This window comes from Mauremys reevesii, linkage group 7 (genome assembly GCF_016161935.1).
Source record: "Mauremys reevesii isolate NIE-2019 linkage group 7, ASM1616193v1, whole genome shotgun sequence".
In the NCBI taxonomy this organism is placed as follows: domain Eukaryota; kingdom Metazoa; phylum Chordata; order Testudines; family Geoemydidae; genus Mauremys; species Mauremys reevesii.
This window is the reverse complement of record NC_052629.1, coordinates 80,391,857-80,417,271: the sequence shown is the minus strand read 5'-3', so window position 1 is coordinate 80,417,271 and position 25,415 is coordinate 80,391,857. Positions and strand designations below refer to the sequence as shown.

At 42.6% G+C, this 25,415-nt stretch overlaps 1 protein-coding gene across 13 annotated transcripts in view; it reads left to right on the top strand.

The window, feature by feature from the left end:
* The window catches only part of DOCK3 (dedicator of cytokinesis 3), a 625,234-nt gene extending 600,698 nt beyond the window's left edge, over nt 1–24,536 (top strand). For 5 of the 13 annotated variants that reach the window (XM_039547580.1, XM_039547582.1, XM_039547581.1 and 2 more), the window contains 8 exons: nt 459–594; nt 1,287–1,368; nt 3,674–3,826; nt 9,880–9,998; nt 11,382–11,469; nt 17,201–17,323; nt 17,943–18,025; nt 20,289–24,536. In XM_039547580.1, the coding sequence (XP_039403514.1) occupies nt 459–594; nt 1,287–1,368; nt 3,674–3,826; nt 9,880–9,998; nt 11,382–11,469; nt 17,201–17,323; nt 17,943–18,025; nt 20,289–20,801 (1,297 nt within the window). In that variant the 3' untranslated portion in view covers nt 20,802–24,536. The remainder of the gene's footprint in view (nt 1–458; nt 595–1,286; nt 1,369–3,673; nt 3,827–9,879; nt 9,999–11,381; nt 11,470–17,200; nt 17,324–17,942; nt 18,026–20,288) is intronic. The other 8 variants (XM_039547590.1, XM_039547585.1, XM_039547589.1 and 5 more) reach the window with 6 other exon arrangements.
* The last annotated feature ends 879 nt before the right edge of the window (nt 24,537–25,415 follow it).

The window sequence follows — 25,415 nt, the reverse complement described above, 5'->3', positions numbered from 1 at the left end:
ACAGATTACTCAGGAAATGCTCCATCTTGATCTGAGTAGCCTCTGCTGGAGCTGGATGAAATATTCCTGGAAGTTGTCTCCACAGGTTGCATCTCAGCATTAAAAACGAGAGCAGTTTCAGTCTGCTCTGTTTGAGGCAAATTAGGTGTAGCACTCAGGTTCCTGGAAAGATGCCAGCTTGGCCCCAGATTGAAGTTTGAATGACCTTGTTTTATATTGTCAGTGTGTAGCTAACTGAAATGTAATGGTATTGGTTTCTTATTACTATTGCCATGAAAATGAAAGGCGTAAGCATTTATGGCCTCATTTTTCAAAGGTGTTCAACACAAAAGTCTGTGGGACTTGCAGGCATTGAGCACCTTTGAAGATAAGGCCTCACTACTTAAAACTAAGATTTGGAAAAGAATATTGTCTAACCATTGCACCCTGTTTTGCCACTGTCTCCATTTTTGTTTTAGCCCATTGAACTTGCTGGGTTCAGTCAGACACTCGTCATCGTCTCTTTCCTCCCATACTTCCAGTGAAACAGGAAACCTGGTTATCCTAACAGACAGTTCTGTAGGGGAGACCGCTGAGGATATGTACCACATGCAGGTATAACTGCTGTACAACGTCAAGGACCTATTGCTAGGAATATAATTGAACATGCCCTGTAGGCTGTACTTGGGACAAGAATCATTTACATGTACAGTAGACATACTTTGACCTCTTCTGTCTTAGATTTATCTATAGCTATGAACTGAAAAGATATAGCAATAATCCCATAGAGTCTGACCTGGTGTATAGATCAGTATCTCTTAAAGATTGATAGAAATGTCATGGAGGCAGAGATGGCTCCCAGTGATTTCCTTCTAAGGTAAATATTATTAACTCTTCTATAGGTGTAAATTAAAAGTTCCTAGTGTAGCCTAAGAACAGAGCAAAGTAAAGGTCATCTTTATAAGGGGTGTGGTATCACCTAGTGAGCGGAATAGTTAGTTTTTCTTGTTGAGATGCTTATCTCAATTAGTAATTTCTCTTTCAATCCATGACAATCAATATGAAAGGCCGAAATGGGTCCCACAGCCCAGTGACTGTACAGTGTTAATAGTGAGTTTAATTGTAACTATTTCCTAGACAGAGGTCACATTCCCCACACATTTGATGATCTGAGGGAGGTGAATATATAATGCACCAGTCTGCTCAGTTTTCTGTCTTGCTCATTTCTCTGCCTCCTGCAGCTTGTTTACCCTAACTCCAGGTACCAAGGCTCAGTCACCAACGTCTCTGTTTTATCTTCGTCCCAGGCCAGTCCTTCCACTTCAAGCCTGAGCTCTACCCACTCCGCACCATCCCAGATGATTAACTCTGCCCCTTCCAGTGCACGAGGTAAGAATGAAGGGACCCAAATGGCCCTGACTCTTGTCCTATCAGTTTAAAAATTGTGCTGCTAAGATGCTTTAAATATACAGTAATTTTATGATTTTACTTTATTAGGGATTGTTTTTTCAACAGTGACTTCTTCTGAAATGTTTTGTGTAACCCTCAAAGTGGTCTCAGTCATCTTTTCAGCAAAATTTGGTGGAGTGTATACCTTTGGTACTTGCTGACTTCAGGGAGTTTAGCTATGTAATGGTTTTGAATGTGCTTCCACACAATTGAGCCAACCACTTGCATCACAGACATTGTAAGGGAAAGGATGCCATACTGCCCTGTTGCAAACAATCTACTGAAGGATGTAAATAATTTGTTTCAGTATTTGCAAGAAGTGGAATATCAAGAAAAGGCAAAGTTCAGTCTTGTTTTAGGGAAATTAGACCATTCTAAAGAAGTCATGAGATGGGTTAACATTCATGTATACAATGAAGGTTGAAGGGCTTGGAATGAGAGATACAAGAATTAAAAGAGGACTTTCATGCTGGATCATACTTGAAGACAAGAAAAAAAAACCCACACAAAATACTTTACCTCCTAATGTTTTGTTTTCCCTTACCTCTTAGGATAACGAGGCTTAGTGCAGTGAATCCCCTTTTCCCCAGGCCTCAGAACTGCAGCAGAGTCATTCCATGTCTGCTACTGCAGCCTCAGAGTTTTCATAACCTCCATTCAAGTTGTTTCCTTCCCCTTTTGTGGCAGCTCTGTTGCATGTCCACCTGCCCCCACCCCAGCCACTGCTGCATCTCCCTCCACAGGCTCATGCAGAAGGCCTCTACAGTATACAGGCTGTAGAGCTTGGCTCTAGTTGCTCGGATCTTGTCCCTCTTCCCCACACAAGAGAATTCCACTGGTTGCACTGTGGCCAGGGGTCTCTGTAAACACAGAAGAGGGGGCAGAATTTGTTTCTTCTTAACTAGATTAAGAGCTTTTTTCCTCTCAGTCCAGCCTGTCTTTGTGCATGATCCTACAATGAAGTCATAAATCACAGTCTGTTGCCATGTCAGAAATGCAGCAGGATGATTTAATGGAAGGAACAGGTGGAATAGAAAGCTGAGGAATGGGATTCTTTATGTCAATAAAAATAGCTTGGTTAATTTTCAAGAGCTGGAGGAAAATAATGACAACCCAAATAATAAAGTACACCTCTACCCCGATATAACGCAACCCGATATAACACAAATTTGGATATAACACGGTAAAGCAGCGCTCCGGGGGGCGGGGGCTGTGCACTCCGGCGGATCAAAGCAAGTTCGATATAACACGGTTTCACCTATAATGCGGTAAGATTTTTGGCTCCCGAGGACAGTGTTATATCGGGCTAGAGCTGTAATTAGAATAAAGGTGACATAGCAGGGAACAGAAGGTGGAACTGAATATGGTACTGTCATGTCAGGAAGGCTCTGTAAATGAACCTGCCCAGCAAGTTCTATGAATCCTGAATCTTTTGGGGGAGCAGTGTGAGATTTTGGTGCTTGCAGCATTTCAAGCTATTTTCCAGTTCAGAAATCCGGTATTCACAGCCACAGGCTTTGCCAGTCATTCTGAGCTGCCTGACTTCCCAGCATCACCAACTGCCCCCTCAGCTGTGGTCTCTGCTGTTGCTTAGGAACCAAAGTGATGAACAATATAAAAGGATGTCTGGCTGATGCTTAAGTCAACAGCACCTCCCATAGATGAGAACTAGATAACTCTACTGACTACAAATAAGGAAACAGCAAGAGAAACAGTGATTTTTAAAAGTGTATTATTTGAAGGGACAGTTTCGGATATTATTTATTTTATTTTGTTTTACTCGCCATTCTTAATAATACATTTTGATAAATTCAAGATAAAACATTTCTTCCCTGCCAGTTTTGTCTATTTTCAGTTAGGCAAAAAGCAGTGTTTACCTCCACAGTCTAATGAATTATTATGAAACTCCATTTGCAGTAACGTGGAATGAAAGTCCTAGATCTTTTCCATACTTCGCAATTTGCAAGTTTCTAAACTGGTTATTATGAAAGCTCCTTTTAGAGTGAAATTGTTCAGCAGGAAAAACAACTTCACTATATAAGAGTTCCACTGTGTTTAAAATTAACATGGCTTTGGTTTCTTTGTTTGACTTTTTTTTGTTTTGTTTTTTTTAATTGGGGGAATTTGATGCTTGTTAAAATGAGTGATGGCACTGGCTAGAGCAAAGTACCATGCAGACTTCACATGCAGCTCTGCCAATGCACCTCTATCCTTTTTATATTTATTTATATTCTTTTTAATTTAGTGCTGGTGAAAGGTGCTGGATTGACAACACTGGAGGCTGAAGCCCTCTATTTATCCACAGAACAGATACAGCACGGGCGGCAGCAGTGCAAGCTTCCCCACACTGCCCCCACCAATGTGCCTCATCTCTGTCCTGGAGGGACCACCTCTAGAGGTGAGAGGATAGTTCAGTCTCCATGACCCGTTCAATCCTTGGCCTTTCTGCTGAGACTGCCGACAAAGTTACCAATTGAGATGCAGCATCAGTCAGGATCTGTACTAAGGCTATCAACTCATTTCACATGGCCACCTAGCATTTCTCAGATTTAACAGTTCTTGTCAGCTCCGGTCCTAGGTTGAACGTTGGTTACCTCTGTTTCTACTTCTAGTATTTATCAGTTGTTAAAAGCTTTCATCTGCAGGTTCACATCTTAACCTAGAGGTGAAAAACTGCATCCCATTTCCCTAATCCTTGCACCAGCTTGTCCTGTTAGCTGTAGTCCTGTCTAGTAGCATGCTTACTAACGTCAGTCTGAGCAGAGAGGTGGCTTTGTGAGGTGAATTAATTTCCACAGTGATCAAGAGACCACCCAGGTCACTTGCACTTAGGGTTCAACTAGAATTTGAATCCCCCAGCCCTGGAGATGGTAGAGCTAATCCCCCACTCCCAAAATGTGGCACTGTTCACTGAAGGAGAAAAATACCAGTTGTTTGAGGGTCAACAATAAGCCAAGTAAACTAAGTAATAGAAATATTTATTAATAACTTAACATTTTATTTGCGGGAAGATAGTCATCCAGAAAATAGATTGATACTGATCATATCCACAAAGAACAGATTAAATAGTACACAGCAAACCTTACAGTGATGTTATTATGCACATCACCTCCAGCCAGGATCCAGGGAGTTGAATATTATAAGGAAATGTTGTAATCAAGATACAGTAAGAACTCCATTAGCTTGCACTAGTGATAGAGAAACACATTACAGATTACTGTTATTTGCCAATTTAAAGAGTATGTTCCTCTCTGGTTTTGCCTGGCCTGACCCAAACCCTAACATAGCCTGGTGCAGCACTTCCTGTTTACCTGTTGGGAAGCACCATGTCCCAGCCCCAGCAAAAGAGCAGCACTGTGTTGAAGGCAAGGTCAATGAGAATTTTTGAGTTTGCATTCACTCCCCTTGAGATTGCTCAGATGAGGCACTACTCTCATAGACTCATAGGCCTGGTCTACACTAGGAGTTTATGTTGAATTTAGCAGCGTTAATTCGACTTAACCGTGCACCCGTCCATACCAGGAAGCTAATTAGTTCGACCTAGAGGGCTCTTTAGTTCGAATTCTGTACTCCTCCCCGACGAGGGGAGTAGCGCTAAATTCGACATGGCTATGTCGAATTAGGCTATGTGTGGACGGAAATCGACCTTAGTAGCTCCGGGAGCTATCCCACAGTGCACCACTCTGTTGACGCTCTGGACAGCAGTCCAAGCTTGGATGTTCTGACCAGCCACACAGGAAATGCCCAGGGAAAATTTGACACGCTCCGGCGCCTTGTGGATATTCTGCAGGACCGCAGGCAGGAGGACAGAGCCCCCCTGCACTGTATCTGCAACCGCCCTCCCCCGCCACAAAGTCCCAACCCCCCCTCACCCAAAGTAACAAGAAGGAGGGGCGACAGGGGCCGTGAAAACAGTCACTGCATCCCTGCAGAGTGCACAAATACAAGAAGACTCTCATTCCCTAAATGTTGAGAAGTCCTTCCCTTCCTGGCTCACCGAAGCCCCAATCCCAGTTTCATCCCCTAACTGTGTAGTTGATTATTAAAAGTAGTTTGCTGTTAATTACTATTTCCGTCAAGTTTTTCTACAGAAGACTGTCTGTGAAGGGGGGGGGAAGGGGGTTGTTAATTGCATAGGACAGTCACCTTTACCAGGGTACAGACACGGGGGCAGGATCAACAGCAGGTCACACACACAGTGCAGTCAGTAGGCACCCTGGTCGGTCTGGGAGGTGTTTTCCATGTTCTGTGTGGGTGGGGGGTACGTGACTTTGTGGCATGGGAGGGCGGTTACAGAACTTATGCAGCGGTCCTTGTCCCGGACCACAGAGCCACGCAGCAGGGGAATCTGTAACTGTCCTCCCCCGCCACAAGGTCACATAGCCCCCGCACACAGAGTCCCGAAAAGGAGGGATGGCAGGCTCCGTTGAAACAACCAGTCCGGCACTGCAGACCGCTCTAGGAGCAGGAGCCTATCATTACTCGAGTGTAGAAGCGGTGTTAACATCACTGCACACCCTACCCACCACAGTCTGCGTCCCTGTTTCAACCCTTTAACGCGAATTCATTAATAAAGAAAACGTTGTTAATTAACAATGTTCCATTAACTTTATTTTTAAACGTGTGTTGGAAGGGGGGAAACGTGGTGAACGGGGTATGTAACCGCAGAAGAAAGTCAACAGTAACTGAAGCAGGGGCAGGTTCAGCTTCTCTGTAAAGAAACTGAACAGTCACAGGTTACCCTGCTCCCTGAGGAACCTAGCTTTCAAAGCCTCCCGGATGCACAGCGCTTCCCGCTGGACTCTTCTAATTGCACGGCTGTCTGGCTGAGCATAATCAGCAGCAAGGCGATTTGCTTCAACCTCCCATCCCGCCATAAAGGTCTCCCCCTTGCTCTCACAGAGATTGTGGAACACACAGCAAGCTGCAATAACAATGGGGATATTGGTTTTGCTGAGATCCGAGCGAGTCAGTAAGCTCCTCCATCTCCCCTTGAGACGTCCGAAAGCACGTTGAATGATGACAGTTACCCAAGACCACCCTCAACACATTTTTCCCCCCAGCATGCATTGTGGGGAAATCCCAGAATTCAAATGGGCAGCGTGGACTGCGGGAACTGTGGGATAGCTTCCCACAGTGCACCGTTTCCAGTGTCGACGCTTGCCCCGTTAGTGTGGACTCACAAAGTCGAATTAGTGTCCTTAGTGTGGACACACAAATTCGACTTTGTAAGGTCGATTCCACAAATTCGAATTAAGTTAAATCGAACTAATCTGGTAGTGTAGACATACCCATAGACTCATAGACTTTAAGGTCAGAAGGGACCATTATGATCATCTAGTCTGACCTCCTGCACAACGCAGGCCACAGAATCTCACCCATCCACTTCTATAACAAACCCCTACTCTAATTCTAATGGGGTTAAAAGAAGATATGAGCCAAGGTTCCTTAACCAGGAGTTATAACAGGGAGTCCTATAAGGAGGTATGTAATGTTGTTTTAAAGTGAATCATTTTAAAGCTGGCTTGGAGCATGTTCAATACACTTTAAAGGCAGCTCATATTGAGTACTCGCTGTGGGAGCTGTCAAGTCATTCTCAGTGCTTCCTCTAGACAGCCTTCTTCTCAGGCTTATAGAGCAAAGATCCCAGCTTCTTACTCAGCATGGTAAAAGAGCCTCTGTACTTGGCATTTAAAGTAAATAAAAATCTTCATCAGAGCTAAAAGTTCATGTTTGGGGCTGGAAGCAAATGGTTTCAAAATACCAATAGAAGTGGGAGAATCAAGAAGGATTTAGCAGGAATTTACAGATTCCTCAATTAGTTAAAAATGTGTTGCTAAAACCAGTATTTTTGTGTCAATTTTAATATTTTATTTGGTTAAAAATGTTGGAGTAGAATTAAAAGCCTCCCCAGGCCCTGACAAACCAAGTTTTGCTTTCCTATAAACAGTGTGTTAAACACTGCACACATTACATGTGCAGGGCTACAAGCTGAAAAGTATAGGAGACCAATGGTACATGCAGCCGAGTTTTGTAACGTCTGCAGGGCCACTGCATTGCAATGTTGTTCTGAAGGATATCCCTATGGCAGCTCTGGAAGCTTTTAAAAGGTTTGAGTTTGTTTTTAAATGTTTACTTGACACAAAAGGGGGCCTCAGAGAACTCCTTAGCCAAGTCCAAGATAGCAGTCCTGATTGTTAACAGGATCTCAAATGAGCCACTCTTTTTGCACCCACAATTTTGCCAGCAAATCAGATGCTGAGACACCATTTATAATATTTTTAACCACAGTAATTTGCAATTCCAAACTGAGGGCACAAAAAGGAGGGCTGGTTTTAAAAATTAGATTCTGCCACCATAAAGCAGCATAGAGAAGGGATTTTAAAGATCATGCACTGCAAAGTCTTGGGGGGGTTGTGATTCTTTCTAAACTGATGGCACATATAGCTGCAATTTGCTTCCACGACAAGAAAAATGAGGATCAGATGATAAATAAAAGGGAAAAAAGTTGCAATGTGGTTTGTGCTGTGATGCAGTTCTTGGCACCCTTATAAGTTCAGTATTTTTATATTTGTCATGCAGAAATAGGACTATCTGTGATGTGTATGTGAGTAAAAGAGACTCAGCATAGTGTGAAAGCTGTCTTTTTAAAGATAATGTGTATAAGAATTAAGAATGTCTAAATGTATTTGTTTTATGTCTGTGGAGAAATTGTGATTGGAGTTAGGTTGCAAATATTTTGCATTTACTTATACAGTGCTGGGGTTTAGATTTATCTGGGCCTTACACCCCCTGATGAAATTGTTGCAAGTATAGGATTTTATTCTGCACTCTGCTGGCCACATTGTTACCTCCACAGTGTGCTGTATATCAGTCCAAAAAGGTGCATGTTATGCTGTTGTTGGTGTAAAAGCTGCATTAACTGGGGGTGGGAGAAGCCTTTGCTCATTAATGTTGGAGTGCTGTTCAGGTAATGCGCGTGTGGTTGTGGAAAGTTTGCAAAAGGGGGCATGTCTTTCCCAAAAGCAGGCATGGCTGGGTAATGCGCTATGTGCTCTGCCTGTGAAGTGTGTGTTTGTGGCACAAATAATAAGTACAAGATATAGCTCACTTCTGCAGCTTCAGGATGTTAACTTCTGCATATTATTGTGTATCCATGAGTGTGTGTGTATCAGTATTACCAGACATCCACAAGCCATCCCATTAATGTGAATCATTCTTGTGGCACAACCATTGTGGCTATATACATCAGCAAGCCCATTGGTGTGTGGCGTGCTCCTTGCAGAACATGGTGCCTAATGTAAAGAAACAAAGTAGGCTGGTAAAAAATGCTGTACTCCAATAAATATTTAACATGAAACACATAGACCCTCTGTAATGTAATATCTCCTGGCAATTATCCAGATTACAAACAACTACTGGATCACATGAGCAAATACCCTCCTACTATATATCAGCATGTTGGCAAACCTCTGACGTATTCTCAGAATAGCATCATGCTGCTTAGTAATTGTATGTCATCTGAAAGCACAGTGATAAACAAAGTGCCCTCAAAATTCACAGAATGGTGGTTTTCAACCTCTGGTCTGTGGTCCCTGAGGGTCCGCAGACTATATCTAAGATTTCCAAGCGGACCTCACCTCCATTCAAAATTTTTTAGGGATCTGCAAATGAAAAAGGATTGAAAACCACTGTCAAAGAACATTCCATTTTTATCTGCTAATATTAATAAAGAGGAAGCCAGGCATGGGAATCACCATTTATCTGTACCATCTCTGACACACATGAGGCAAATTCAAGTATCAGTTATATTTGTATCCCAAATTCATATCCCATTCATACTTATTCAGTCATAAAGTACAGTTTTATGGCATCTGAATACATAACTCTGATATCTTATTGGGCCAGGGAAGAGTAGGCATATTAAAGGTAATAATTGGAGATATACCAATCTCCTAGAACTGGAAGGGACCTTGAAAGGTCATTGAGTCCAGCCCCCTGCCTTCACTAGCAGGACCAATTTTTGCCCCAGATCCCTAAGTGGCCTCCTCAAGGATTGAACTCACAACCCTGGGTTTAGCAGGTCAATGCTCAAACCACTGAGCTATCCCTTCCCCACAACTGCTGCTGATTCCACACAGACAAATACACTTTTATTTTAGGGGTAAGTGGTTTGTAATGTGCAGCTAGTGACTTGCTGAGTTGTGCATCCTAAACCTAACGATGTGTCCACATCTTAACTGTATAACAAATGGATTATTACTGCACCTACCTACAGTCAGCTGCTAAGTGGGCTCAGCACCATGTCTTCCTGGAGTCCTGTGAGATCATCATCCAGATTGTTGGGGTAATTTGTGAGTCCCAGGAAAGAAAGAAGACTAGATCACTGGGCCAAGCTGAGATCTTTCTGTGGTTTGTCATGTGTACGTGATTATTCTCACTTGTTTACAGGCTCTCCCTCTCTACCAGATAAGTACCGCCACACTCGGGAGCTGATGATGCTGCTGCCAACCCACCGGGACCGACCAAGCAGTGCCATGTATCCTGCAGCTATCATGGAAAATGGACAGGTAATAGACTTACTATTCTTTCCTAGTACAGCAGCTGTGGCATTTGTGTATTTGTGATTAGCATATAGATCCACTGTTGTCATTTGTAATTATCTTCACTTCTTCCCTTTTTACCTTCCCCTGCATCCAGAAACCACTGACTTAGCTACATTTACAGAGTGGCTCATCAGATTGTGCAGAGATTTCTATACTTGTCTCTCTCCCCCCTTTCAGAACCACTATTTTTGATACACTAAAATCAGCATCATACTAGTATGTTGTAATTGTCGGTCCTCATTGTGGGGATGGGTACTTCTTACTTTAAACCTGACCAGTAAACGCTGATCCATCATAAACTGTCACATGACTTGACTTTGTATATGGAGCTTAGAGCATGGGATGGGCACAATTTTAGAAATAGAAATAAATTAATCAACTTTATAAAATGCCACGTCAATTGATAAATGAAATATAGTACCCAGTCTCCCAAAATCAAAGACAAATTAATTCATGATTCAAAACCCAGAGCTCCTCAAAGCAAATATAACCTCAAAACACTACCATCATCCCATCATTTAGCATCTCATGAAAGCCATCCAGAAAGGGCTGGGAGCACAGCTGAGCCTGGCAGCATGATACGAAGGTCAAAAAATCAAATCTCTCAAATGATGGGGGAAGCAACTTCCATAGTTAACACCCCTCACTGAGAACAACCCACTCCTTCACAAATAAACCTAGGGAGCAATGAGGTTGGTTGCATTAGCTGATCTTGGCTGCCGTGGAATATACCAGGACCATGGAGGTCAAGAAGTGGTTTCTGGAGTAACCAGAACCCAACCCTTATGAGGCTTTAAGAGTTAAAACTTCCAAGGGCATTTAACCAATAAATGGCTAAAATGGTTTCCAACAATGCAGTGCCTCCAAACAGTCTCCCATCTGCCTCTTGCCTACTGACATTCATGTGAAAGCTCAGAGGCTAGAGCAGGGGTAGGCAACCTATGGCACGGGTGCCGAAGGCGGCACGTGAGCTGATTTTCAGTGGCACTCACACTGCCCACCTCCTGGCCACCAGTCTGGGGGCTCTGCATTTTAATTTAATTTTAAATGAAGCTTCTTAAACATTTTAAAAGCCTTATTTACTTTATATACAACAATAGTTTAGTTATATATTATAGACTTATAGAAAGAGACCTTCTAAAAACGTTAAAATGTATTACTGGCACGTGAAACCTTAAATTAGAGTGAATAAATGAAGACTCGGCACAGCACTTCTGAAAGGTTGCCGACCCCTGGGCTAGAGCTTTCCCTGGATTTTTATCTTGGGCTCTTCAGCTATCACAGGTTTCTATATTGGCAAATCTGTAACTGTTTTCACATTTCTATGCTGCCTCCCCTCATCTTTAGCCTCCAAATTTTCAGCGCGCCTTGATCCAGCAAGTGATCGGACCATGTAAACCTTGCAGTGATCCCAATCTATCTGTTGCTGAGAAAGGTATTCCTTTTCTTAATTATGTTCCTGCATCTTGTAGTAGTGTTACTCTGTTCATGCTTGGACATTTATGGACTTCCACCTCTGTACATCCTGTCACATTCTTAGGCTGAGAGTTTCTAAGCTGGGAGCTTCTGCCAGCCTAAAGACAGCTGTGCTGATGCTTTAGATCTGCAAAGAGATGCACAAATGCCTCCACTGAAGAAGCTCTTTACCACTTGTTAATGACAATGGGCCAAATCTTGCAGTCCTGACACAGACAAACTCTCACTGAGTTCAGTGGGAGCTTTGCCTGAGTAAAGGCTGCAGGAGCTGGGCCAAAGATAACACGTATGTGTATTGAGCTTTTTTTCCTTCAAAAGATTCTCCAAACTACCCTGTGAGGTAGCTTTTGACATTTGATAGTCATTAGTAGAGATGAACATTTTGTTAAATCAAGTTGTCGTGGGTTTTTTTAAATTACAAACAGGAATCCCTGTTGGCAAAAACAAATGCCTCATGCACATATCAAGGGCAGGTGCTTGATTGGTTAGTCTCTTTAGGAATATTTTATAATCCTCTGTAGGGGACAATCAGGGAATCCCAGTTCCTGAGCCATGTTGTGAATGTAAATAAATGCAGCTGCAGGCATATGTGCAACCTTTTGAACCATTATCACTGTCTGTAAGTCAAGAGTGCCATTAACCAACTTGTTTTTTGTTAATGTTCATGTCCTGTGAACTTGTCCAAGCCCTTCTCCTACGAGAAGCCCTCTGCACTAATTCTCATTGACAGTAGAGTGACACCAGCTGCTGAAGGGAAAAACTGTTCAGCTATTGCTTTCCTACTGATGAACTTGACCACCAAGTGCACTTGGCTCCATCAGATGGTTTGGCTGCTCTAGGGCAGTAGGAGCTTCGATGGTAGCTTCCTCCCTGGAGCATAGCTGGATAAAGTGTTTCCAACAGGCAGAAGCCGGGCTCTGAACCATCCATCAACAGAATCATGTACAGTAGTTCTAGGCACTGATATGGGCTGGGGCAGATCCACATAGTGTAATGGGCTAGTATACGAGATTTACATCTATTTTTCAGATTCCCTCTGACTAGTGCTAATGATTTCTCCCTTTTAACAAAAATGCCTCAAGGAAAGGAAAAGAAAGAAACTCTAGTTTAGTGCTTGTGGTTATCATCCTAGTACAGAATATTACTATGAATGTCAATTTTAGTCCCATCAGGGAAAGATTACTATTGATCAGTAGAACATTGTGTAGGTTTAACGTTTGACCTTTGCTCGGTACTCTCAAGTAGCAACATTGTTGCTTGGTAACCATTTTGTGGCATACAGCTGTTGCATATTATTTTTAATGGTGGCACTATGGTATCCATTTCAAGAGTCTGATTTGTCTTGCGCACCCCCAAGTTTCACCTCACTTAAAAACTACTTGCTTACAAAATCAGACATAAAAATACAAGTGTCAGCACATTATTACTGAAAAATTGCTGACTTTCTCATTTTTGCCATATAATTATAAAATAAATGAATTTGAATATAAATATTGTACTTACATTTCAGTGTGTAGTTTACAGAGCAGTATAAACAAATCATTGTATCACATTTTAGTTTGTACTGACTTTTTATGTAGCCTGTTGTAAAACTAGGCAAATATCTAGATGAGTTGATGTGCCCTCTGGAAGACCTCTGAGTACTCCCAGGGGTATGTGTACCTCTGGTTGAGAACCACTGCCCTATACTATAGAGCACCAAACTGGTAAAAATACCTGTGGCTGGTCTATACTAGCATGCCGACAGTTGCTTTTACCAGTTGAACTGCATCAGTGCTAGAACAATAATGGGAGAATTTCAGGAAATCCTAGATGCAGCCCAAGGCAGTTGACTTTCTGTTCTGATCCAATAACCGTGCCTTGGTATGTTAATTGTCTTGTCTGGACATGTCAGCCTCAACTCAGCTCACTATCTGCATTAGAAGAGACACCACTTTACTTTATTCTTCTCTATATCGTATATAATCACCAATCTGTGACAGGCACTGAACTCCAGCATTGTGTGAAGCATTGTCTCCCCAAAGGAAATCACAGGAAAATGCTCTCCAGTATATCATTGCCAAAGCCCCCAACTTCAGATCAAAACCTGCAGTTGTCCCCTTTCCATACAGTTTCAAAGCTGGAAGACAGATCCAGGGAGCCTCTGCCAGGGCCGCCCGGGGGGGGGCAAGTGGGGCAATTTGCCTCGGGCCCCACAGGGGCCCCCAGGAGAGTTTTTTGGGGCCCCTGGAGCGGGGTCCTTCACTCGCTCCGGAGGCCCCAGAAAACTCTCACGGGGCCTGGGTCCCCGGAGCTTCTTCCGCTCTGGGTCTTTGGCGGCGGGGGGTCCTTCCGCTCCAGGGCGGAAGGACCCCCCTGCCACCAAATTACTGCCAAAGTGGGACCCGCCGCTGAAGTGCAGCCTGGTCTTCGGCGGTAATTCGGCGGCGAGGAGTCCTTCCGTTCCGGGACCCGCCGCCAAAGGGCCCCGAAGACCCGCGGCAGGGGCCCCCCACCACCGAATTACCACCGAAGACCGGGCTGCACTTCGGCGGCGGGTCCCGCTTTGGCGGTAATGTGGCGGCGGGGGGCCCCTGCCATGGGTCTTCAGGGCACTTCGGCGGTGGGTCCCGGAGCGGAAGGACCCCCCGCTGCCGAATTACCGCTGAAGCGGGGGCCCCCCGCTGCCAAAGACCCCAGGCCCCCGGAATCTTCTGGGCAGCCCTGGCCTCTGCAGTGATATGTCTTCGGAGATGTAGCCATATCGATCCTGGTAATTTTCAAGGCTGCACTGAAGATTGCAGTATTGCCTGCAGCACTTACCTCAGACCCTTTGCCAAGTGTCCACAACTGGAACTCTTTGAGTTGCAGATTAACAGATCTTAAATGGCCAAATGACAGGTCAAGTGTGGGGAAAAAGGCCTCAGATGGACTCTGGCCTTAAGACTGGCTTAGGCAACCCAAGGTTCCTCATCCATCTGTATAGATGATTGGTGGTGTAGAGCCAGCATAGAGGTTCTTATTCAACTCCCTTTTCCTGATGCCAGTGTAGCAGAGAAAAGGACACCGGTGGGAAGACCCGGCACTACACCAATCCCTGGCTGTGTTTTTGGCCATTGGGGCTATTTGCAGCTGGTATAAACTAGAGTAATCCTCAGGCCATTCTAAACAGCAGAGTTAGGTGAGTGCAGAATTGAACTTGATGCCATCTTTGCACATACTTCCCTGACCTGCACTCTGTACAGATCAGGTGCATCCCTGGAGCTCTTTTAGGATTCTCACTCGGTCTCTTCTCCCCCCTCCCCTACTCCCCCCCCTTCCACTTTTGGATTGGTGTTTTTAAGGTGTGTTTATCTTTACATCTTTCATGCTTGAGGGTCTAATTTTGCAATCATTTTGATTTTATAATTGGCTGGTTTTTTTCTCTTGGGAAGCCTTTGCTTCCTGGTGAATCAGGAACTAATTAAAAAGCTCCAAGGGCAATATATAAGAGTTGTGGCACACAACCTTGGTTGTGGGGTGACTTTTATTCCTATCCACTATCACAGACCTTTTAGGGACCATAAAAAACCCTTCAAAGCTTGGGAGGTTTTGCCTGTTTACACTAGGGAGCTGAGACTCAGGAGTGAGAATCCTGCAAGATGATGTGTTCAGAGAAGCAGATTTACAAGGTAAGTAATATTTGCTCATGCAGTTGAATGGCTAGTGGAATCAGGAAGGAAGATTGGAATTTGGCCAGGTGCCTGAGGCTGACACTCATGTGACTAGAGGATATCTTTTGATGGGATGGTCTTCTGAAATACATTAGTAAAACATTTTCCTGGACTGGGGAAAAGATTAGGGGATTTTTAAGCTTCTTCAAGATCACCAATCCTCTTCCAGACCATACATGTGTAGTCCAACGTTAGACATTGATGGATTTGGAAGTGGAGCCCCCAGTCCTTTAAAAAAAACCTCACCAAGTACAGAAATATGGAAAATATACAATACCTGTCATGTTAAGAGTGAAATATTCACAGGTTAGTGATTCCTGGGACTGAAGGGCATTTCTTCCCCTCTCCAAGATGCAAACTCTTTCCTGGGCATATATCCTCTTCCTACCCTATCCCTCTCCCCCAGCCGCCATTAACTTTAGTTAAGTTTAAGGCCTATAAAATATTCTAGGCTAACTGAGCATCTCTTTGATTATTTTTTGCCGGTGGAGGCCCTTAGCACCTACTACTTTCATCCAATTATGTCCCCAAAACAGATGCAGAGGAATGAGGATAAGGTCCCATTAGAAAAAAAATTGTAACTAAAATTCCATTGGCATCTACTATCAGAGCAGTAGCCATGTTGGTCTGGATCTGAAAAAAGCGACAAAGAGTCCTGTAGCACCTTATAGACTAACAGATATCGGCATCTATTGCTCTACAGACCCCGTTGCATTTTCCACTTGCTACTTGGCATTAGCTTTTTGTAACCCCACATGTATTTTCATCTTCTACTGTCAGACCTATTGTTAGAATCCATATTTTCTGTCATCTAGAGCCTGCAAGGAAGATCTAATATTTTTAATCAAAACTGGTTTCAGTGTCTGTTAAAATAATACAAGTAGAGAATAGGATTGAGATGGTAAGAAAAAATTTGAAAGAGATGAAGAAAAGAATGGTTGTTCTAGAAACAGAAGAATGGTGCATCAAAACATAGGTGCTTTAATCAAAGGTAATTCCTGTCTACACAGAGAATTATGCCAGAGGAATTAATCTCTCTGTACTGGATCTATCTTCCATATCTGAAGGTGATGAGCTTTTTCATTTAATTTTTTCTTTGTTAGGCTCTCCAAATCATTTGATTCCCCCTTCAGATATTAAACAGTTTTAGAATAACCAACACAGCAGTAAATAGATAAAATCGCTGTTCCGGCACATTGATTAGTATATTGGCTGCTTCTTGTGATCAAGAAAATGGTGCAGTGTGTCTGAAAGAAAGAAGGGTGTATTTTCTTTAATAACGAGAGTTCATATCTTTCCAGACATTTCAAATGTCACTCAGCCTAGAAGGAAAAAGCTATTGCTTCTCAGATCTGAATGTATTACTTTGGGTTTCTCTGCCTGAGTTGTTTTCCATGCAAAACTGAAGGCGTTTAGAGATCGTAACCAGTATGTATTATATGATTGTGAAGGCAGGAAAGCTTTATTGTCTTCTTTGGCTAAAGAAAATCAGGGCTTCTGATGGTAATTCTGAAATAGGATTATCTGATTCCTTAGAACCACATTTTGAAGAATTGTTATCATAGCTAGTGATTAACTTTACTAGGCAAAAGAGTTAATGTTTTTGTTGCATTATGTTTAGATATGATTAGCTTAGTCATCCTCCACCTAGCCATTATGGTGCAGTAATAGGTTTTGTTGTGTTTAGTGAGGTGTCTGCCACTTATGCTTGTACTCTACTTCTCTTTACCCTTACATTTAAAATAATGACCTTTCTGTAGATCGCAGTCCCCTAATTCACCCTGGCCCTGGAGTCTGGCCCATCTTTGCAGCCAAAGAGCGCACAGTTTCTCTTGTGCTTGCTGCCTTCAGGTCTACCTTGTGGTCAGATACTACATCAAATGGCAAGGAGCCAGACCTACATACTCAGTTGAGGAATGGAGAAATGCCATTGCCTCTAGCCCCAAGAAAAACTTGTAATGTAATGTTACCCAAGTTCAATCTGTTTCCATCCTTCAGCTGTGCCAGCAGCGCCCAGCAGCTGGAGCCTAGACAGCGGAACCAGAGAGGCCCTGCCATTCCTGTCTGCCCACGTTGGGAGCATCTTGGCCCCACCAGTACCTCCCCGAAGCCTACCCCATGGTAAGGAAATCCCCAGTAGGTCCACTTGATAAATCCTGTGCTCAGGCACAGATAAACCTAGGCCACATGAAAGCCAACATTGACTTGTGTGAGCCTTTTGTAAGGAGTGCAGGGAGAGAAGGCTATTTGGTCTGCTTGGTTGACTATTAGATAATACTTAAAATTTTATCAGCTGCAGCAGTCAGGTCGTAAGTGTGTTTTGGGACTAGAATTAGGTTTATGAGTGGTGTAATTTGGCTTGGCTTCTTGTCAGTGACTATCCTCAGCAGTAGATTAAGGCTACAAAGATATTAATTGTGTTTCCAGACATTCAGCATGTAAGAGCCTGTTGTCTTGCCATGAAATCCTTGATAACAGTGGTGGGTAGAATTCTGTTGTTGCTACTAAACTCCTCATTTGCACTTCGTAACAGATACACTTCGGGTTACCCATTCCAAGGATTGCTTTCCAGGATATATGGTAAGCTCTGGACTGGAGATGGGGCTCTCGGCAGTCGGACCTGGTTACCTGATGTTACAGAGGGCTAGAACAGTGAATTCTTACTGCCTTGAGGTTGTACAGATCTCTGAGCCCCCAGCTACAATTCTTTATTAATATTTTATTCCTTGTCTCATTTCAGGTCACTACTCACTGCACTTTGATGCCTTCCACCACCATCTCAGTGATGCTCCTCCAGCACTGCCTGCACGAACATTGCGCAAGGTAAAATGATCTCTCAAGGTTGCAGGACACCACATCCAGCAAATCTGGTCATTAGCAGTTATGATCAATTCCAGAATCTCCAGCTCTCACATACCTTCTCCATCCTGCCTTATTCCCGTATTGTCTGAGCAGCAGAAAATACATCATCTATTTCTAAAAAACAGAAGCTCAGACTGAAGGCTGACATGGTGATTGTCTACACCATTAAATGGACAGTTTGCTGCTGTTCCAGTAATCAAGTAGCCCATAGATATGTTTGTGCTCTCTTTTGCCCATAAGAGGCTCACCCTCTTTTACTATATATATGTTTGGTTTTGATCCAAGCACACAAGCCTTTGAATAGCCAGTTCTAATCACAGTTGGGACTCTCATGTCCCTCACATAGGGATTTTTGAGAGAGGTTGAGGGCAGACTAGCAGCATTTTTATCTTGTTGGCCTATTATACCTGTTGATTCAAATCGATACAGGAATGGGGGATAAACATGTAGTTGTCAGCTCTCTTTAGCTTGCCCTCCAGAACAGAACATCAGGTAGTGATTTGGCAGGTCATCTTTTCTCTTTCCACTCTGCGCCTCAAGAGGCAAGGGTTAGTTACTCTTTCCTGATACATACAGAAAACAAAGGGTCTGTGACCTCATCTGGAACTCATTGTTTTGAATGAACACAATGTACAGTAAAACTAATGCTTAGCCTGCTGTCTCTGCAATCAGTCCTTTTCATCAAATAATAAAATCTCTAGAATCAATCTGCCAAAGAGAGTGTTATTTATTAGAGAGCAAACAAATTGCTAACGGTGTTCATTCATTGCTATTCCCTTTAGGGCCAGATTTTCAAACATGCACACAACAGGTGCACCTGCATGAACATGCTGGCAAATGAGTTGGTTGGGCCAATATACATCAGTAGGCTGTATACTGATGCTTTCTAAAACTCCTGTCTGTCTGTGTGCTGCTCCCAGCAGAGCAGTACACTGAAATTAACAAGATTTGATGAGTGCTTTAGAAATTGCTCCCCCTTTGTTCTTTTTCCTCACCCCCTGCTCAGTGTGCATCAGCAGTGGAGTAGAGAGAGGAGCAGAGCAGGTGATTGCAAGTGTGAAATTAACAAACCTCTCTGACATTTACTGCTATTGAGCTTCAGAGAACTTTTTACTTTTACTTCATCTCTGAGAAGCCAGGCAGCAGAGCAGCATGGAGGCTGGGAGGAGAAGCAGTAAAGGGAAGAGAAGAAGAGGGAAATAAAGCAGCACAGAATACAAGGAAAAGAAGCAGAGGGAGAAGGGAAAGAGAAATGAGAGTATAAAATCACAGACCAAAAATCCTTATGGCTGTGGAAGGTCCTGCTTGGGTGGAGCTACTTCCTCACAGCCTCAGAGAAGATTGGGGACAGGGCTGGATAGCTGCAGAGCCACTTGCCAAACTGATTGATTTTCCCATTGGACCTCACCTGCAGACAGTTTGGTTTGAGCTGGGGAGAGGATTGGACAGGGAGAATAGAGAAACGACAGGAAAAATATAGACATAACCTCAGGAAAAAAGACAGCTGAGAAAGATTAGAGAGAGAGGAGAGAGGGAAAAGGAGAGAGAGAAGAGAAAATTGGAAAAGACAGAAATAAGATAAATGTGGAGATGCCCACAATAAGTGCTACAGGATTTGGGGGAGACAGCATGCATAAGCAGAGCAGGGGTGCACAGTGTGGTATTAAATCTTTTAAAATAAAAAGACAAAAGGAAGCTAGTGAATATCTACTATTGAACTAAGGAAAGGAGATAGCTACTGAAACAGTTTTAATAAATAGCCATTATTAACTTCTAAATAGCAAAACTCCTGAAAAAATAAATCAATGTGTAAAAACTTGTAACACATTATTAATGTTTTCATTGTAATATTTGTGTTGCAAGATTTTACATAAATACCCTGATATTTACAGAATGTGGGAGGGCCTAGCAAGGCAGGTGTGGTGAATGGAGGATGCTGGGATGTAGGACATGTTAAATAGGGTTGGAGAAGAGGGTGTCACCACCACGACCACTAGTTTTTTACTGTTTGATCATGCATATAGGAAAAACACATTTGCCTGTACAAACAGGTATTTGTACATGGAAATCAAGTGTGTGGGTGTTACAAATGGCTCAGAGTTCTTATTTTCTTAAGCACAAAAGCAATTAAGCAGTAACTAATGAGCTGTAAACAATGAAACATGGCTGCTGAGGTGCAAAATTGCCCAATCATGGATATTAACATGTGTTTTTCTTTGAACAGTCTCCTCTTCATCCAATTCCTGCATCACCCACAAGTCCCCAGTCTGGCCTGGATGGAAGTAACTCCACTCTGTCAGGCAGTGCCAGCAGTGGTGTGTCCTCCTTAAGTGAGAGTAACTTTGGACACTCATCTGAGCCCCCTCCTCGCACAGACACCATGGATTCTGTCCCTAGCCAGGCCTGGAATACTGATGAAGACTTAGAGACGCCCTACCTCCCTGTCAGGTACAGTCTCTCTGAACCTGATGTTCTGGAGTCACTCAAATCCCAGCCATGTCGAAGCCACTCTGCTCCATCTGGAGTCATTCCTCAGGACACTATGGACCCTCCAGCTCTCCCCCCAAAACCATACCATGCTCGGCTCCCAAACATGGAGAATGAAGAGGAAATGATGCTGATGATGGAAGAGGAAGACAGACATCGGCCACTGCATCGCAAAGTCTCCCAACCAGCTAGTGGTGGAAAGGAGGAGCAGGCCAGGGTAGCATGGGAGCATGGCATCAGTGAGCAGTAGGCAGGACTACCTAGAAAGAAGCTTGTGTAGTAATTCCAGGGCTGACCAGAAGAAAGACGTAAAAGTTCAGGACTCAGAGGAGAGAACAGTGATCCAATTCGTTACTTTCTACTGCCATGAGTTAATGTCCAGAGCCCATACAAAGCTTGGGCTGGCATGTGAGGTTGCTGCTTTCCTTTTTATTGCATTTTATACTTTTTGGTTTTATGTTATTTTTAATTATTATTTTTTGTGTGCAGTGGGTGCTTTATTCCTTCTGCAGTTTATCAGACCACACAAAGTGGCATGTAAGCTGTTAGCCATAGAGACTTGCAGAAACTAAAAGGAATTGGAATATTGAAAGGGGGTGTGGCGAATTGTTTTAAAAAGCTTTCCTCCCAGTTTTGAGACGCACACAAGTAGAAGCAGTTGCACTAGGGACATGTTTCTTTGATGCATAGAAGTGGAAGCTCATTGCTGAATTCAGGGAGTCCATGAACTGTCAGGCTGGAAGGTGCATTCTCTGCAGGCAATGGAAACTTGGCTGTTCTATGAAGAAACTGTCTCTTCCAGGTGTGTGATCATAAACAGCTTTATAGTAGTCTCCTGCATTGACTCAATTGTGATGAAATGATCTAACCAGTGCTGACAGGCTTCCATATTGATTTTTGAGGTATCATTTCAAATAAACTCTGCATCCTTTGGTTTTTCATGGATATGTACTTTGGTTTTTCATGTTTTTGTTCCGTAATTTCATTTTTTTACTGGGTAAACCAGCCTGCTTTTCCATTGGAGTCATAGTCCATATCCACCTTTACTGCAGAGTAAGAGAGGGTTATGTAGCCTTTAGGGCTGCAACCCAATTCTGAGCCTTTTCCCATGCCTAGCTCTGGGCAAGTGGTTGTAATCAGCACTTTTATTCCAGTCAAGGAACCAGTTGAGTGGCTCATTCCACAACTGCTTGATGACTCAGCAAGTAAGAAGAGAAGGCTTGAATGCATCATATCCAGTCCTTGCCTCAGGATTGAAAGTCTGCACAATCCACACCAACATCCATTAACTGTGTTTGTTACTGTAATATCTTATGTGCCCTTCTGATACATTTCACTGCTGCTCAATGCCTCCATCTCCCCCGTCAGATAGGAAACCCTATGAGCTGCAAGAAATGCCCAGTTTTTTAGTGTGCACTCCAGCTTCAGGGTTTTTAAAGATGAACTGTCAGGAGAAAGGGGGGAGATGTTTATTCCCTTTTTTTGCTTCTTTATGGTGTGTAAAGAAGGCTTGAAAAGTTTTTCTTGTTTTATTGTAAGGGTTTTTTTCCTCTGTTTTTTACATTGCACAAATATCCAGTCTCGACTTCCCTTTTTTGCTGGCAGACTCTGTGAAGAACTGTAGAATTTAGTGCAATTATGATATGACACAAAGCAAGAGACTGAGACCAGAGCAGTGGAGTGGGGAAGGGAATTTTAGTCAGGCTGTTTTAAGTTCTAGGGTTTTTTGTTTTCTTTGTTTAACACCTGCTTAGTACCTGACAAACGGGAGAAAAACTTTGTTGGTGAAAGATCCAATAAAACTGCCATTTTATCTGAGGGCTGAGAAATTTCCCAGTTCTCAAGTCTTTTGAGAAATCTTCCAGCAAAAATAAGGAAGAAAATATCCATCTATTCTGTTTCCTATATATCATAAACATTATAAAGAAGCAAAAAAAGAAACTTTTTTCCCCCTTTGCAAGTCATCTTTAGCACTACCTCTATGCAAAGTGACTGGTTAAATAACCATTTCCAAATTCTCCTGAAAATGATAATCTGTATCAAGTTTGGACTCAGGTGGCCATTGTATAGAGTGGGTGTTGAGATTGTTCATTATTCTTTCTCAAACTCTCGCCCATGCAAAAGAAATATTGTTCTGGTTTTGTTTCTTAACTGGCCTGCCTGGCTAGAAAAAGATCTGTCCCATTTCCTTTACCTTTCCTAGAGCAGGACACCTGGAATCATTGTATCCTTCACCATTGAAACACAGGTGTTAAAATCTGGTCCACAATGGGCATTTCATCTCTAGCATAAACGCCAAGGCAGGTCTGAGTAGAAATGAAAAATGGTGAAGCTCTTAAGAGCAAGTCTCAGCTGGTGTAAATCAGTGTCACTCTATTGAAATGAATGGAATATTCTGATCTACACCTCTGAGAATCTGGCCCAGGATCTTCATATGAAACTTTATTAGAACAAGACACATATTTTCCTTTTTTGGTAGAAGGGTTAAACATTATTGTATCTGGAAATGTAAGCTCTCCTTTAGAGCAAAAAATAAGGTGTCTGCGCATAAAGCTTTGTGAGTAAGTTGGAGTTAACATTCGAGTTAGTCTAAACATCCAGCTAGAGGGACTGACTAGAGCTAACTGCTAACCAGAGTTCTAAGGGATTCCATAAGGCATATCATGCTGTGCTGATTGGAAGGACGGTGTCTGGCATGGAGACGCCCAGCTTTGATGTGTGATTTTATTTTATTTTTTTTGTAAAGGCTTTTTCTAAAAGTTAGATGATCAATTAGCTTATATAAACAGATGTCAGCCAATTTTACAGCGAGTCCATAGCCACCAAGTTTCATGAAGGAGCAAATTCAATTAACACAAACATATTAGATTTGAATCTCCAAGGAGTTATTCAGAACCATGGTCAAATTTTTGCAAAATACTTTGTATTCTTTTTAAATGCCTAATTTCAGAGGGCAGTGGGGGGTTGGGTGGGAAGAGAAGGAGGTGGGGGAGATTCTATTATAATTAAGATCTGGATGTGAAACTCATACTACTCTCTGGGGCAAGTATGCTTGGCCAATAGCAGCATCAAAATTTAAGCCAAATTCACCCCTCGGGTAAACGGGCACAACTACATTTTCTGAATTAGGGCTGAATTTGGCCGCCAGGTTTGTTGCTGTGCTCTGTGTAATTATAATAAATAGACATAATTTACAAGGAACATGGTCATTCCAAACTCATGTACCAAGCTTGAAATGGAAAATACTTCTTTTGGGGTCTTGGGCCACCACTTCTCTCCTGAATGCACAGGCTATTAAACTTTCCACCATTGATGTTTACACCCTCTGTCTGGAGAAAAAGGAATGGGCAGAGGCAATGATGGAGGCGAAGCAATGAGACGAATTGCATTAATCTGCCACATTAGTTGCTCATTGGCTGGAAGAATGTTTTGATTGTGTTGCCAGGTGCAAGACCACAGGATTTTTTCCTCTTTTTTGATTTCTTTTGTTTAACCTTTATTTCCCCCTTTGGGTGGGGAAGGGGTTACTACATATCCGTCGGGGGGAGAGAGGGCAGCCAAATTGGAAAGGCTGTAGAGCAGAAGCAGAAAAAAAGTGTGATATTTAAATTTTCCTTCCATCATGCTTTTTTTGTATATATCCCATTTGAATGCTGTGTATTTGTACAGGAAATTGAGCAAAAAATGTATAGATCGTGCTGTCTGACTGGTACTCTGCCCTGTAAAAGTGTTTTTAACCTCTGGCATTCTGTGCTTATTTAAAAAAGGCAAAAACCTCTAACCACTTCTCTTTTGTGTATTCATGTTTAAAAAAAAATTTAAAAAGCTCTCTTAACTATAATGGAAAGCAAACGTAAAAGAAAAAAAAGAATTTGAACAAATGTCCTAAAGGTATTTCATTGTATATATTGTGATAGCATGTTTCCAGAACCAACAAATAAGTGATGTGAATTTTAGATGTAAATATCTGCTGTTTTTTTTTCCTTCCCCATTCACTCGACTGCTGTGATGTGGAATTAAAGATTAATACCTGATATTAAAACATTGGGTTAATGTGTATTCATTATGGTCTTGCTGAGAAGGTTATCTAGATGCTGCTCCTGGTGTTCGCAGGGTCTGTGTGTGCTAGAGACAGAAACAGATAGTGTATTTTTAATCCTGTTTATCTTTCCCTACCTTCTTCTTGCAGGTGGTATCAAAATCCACAACAAAGAAACCAGCCACAACCCAGCATTTTGGGTGTGGGAAACTACTGAGACAAAAAGGAAATCCAGGAACATTACATGGGGAGAGGGAACTGATTCCCAACTGCCTCCCTAATTGACTGATTGCTGCTGTTTGAATTAAGATGAGAGTTTTCGGTTTTTAACATTTTAAATCACCTAGTGCTGGGATGTCAAGCATACAGCCATGAGCCAAATCCAGCCAGATAGTTGTGTTCATGTGGCCGGCATAGTATCAGATTGTGCATAACAGATCAGGTTATTTTTTTAAGTACGTTTCTTGCCATCATGGTCATGAGGAAGAACTTCCAATTGTCAAATGAGTGTAACTGATGTAATGAGATCTGGCCAAGTCTGTGGACAACCAGAAACAATTACTCAGAAGTGTGAAATAGATTGTCTCCCATTAATTTCATTGGTGTGTCAACATTATGCATTTAATTACTAATTCATTAGCAGATGAGAGTGAAGACAGGAGTTACTGCAGAAAATGAAATCCAAAGGAGATGTATGAATGAAGGGACTATGAGGAAGGAAAACTAACTAAAAGGTGGAAAGGTGGTGTTCCTAGAGGAGTGTGTATTTTTCACTGATGCTGAATCTGACAATAAGGTACTGAACAAATAATACTATTAACTAAA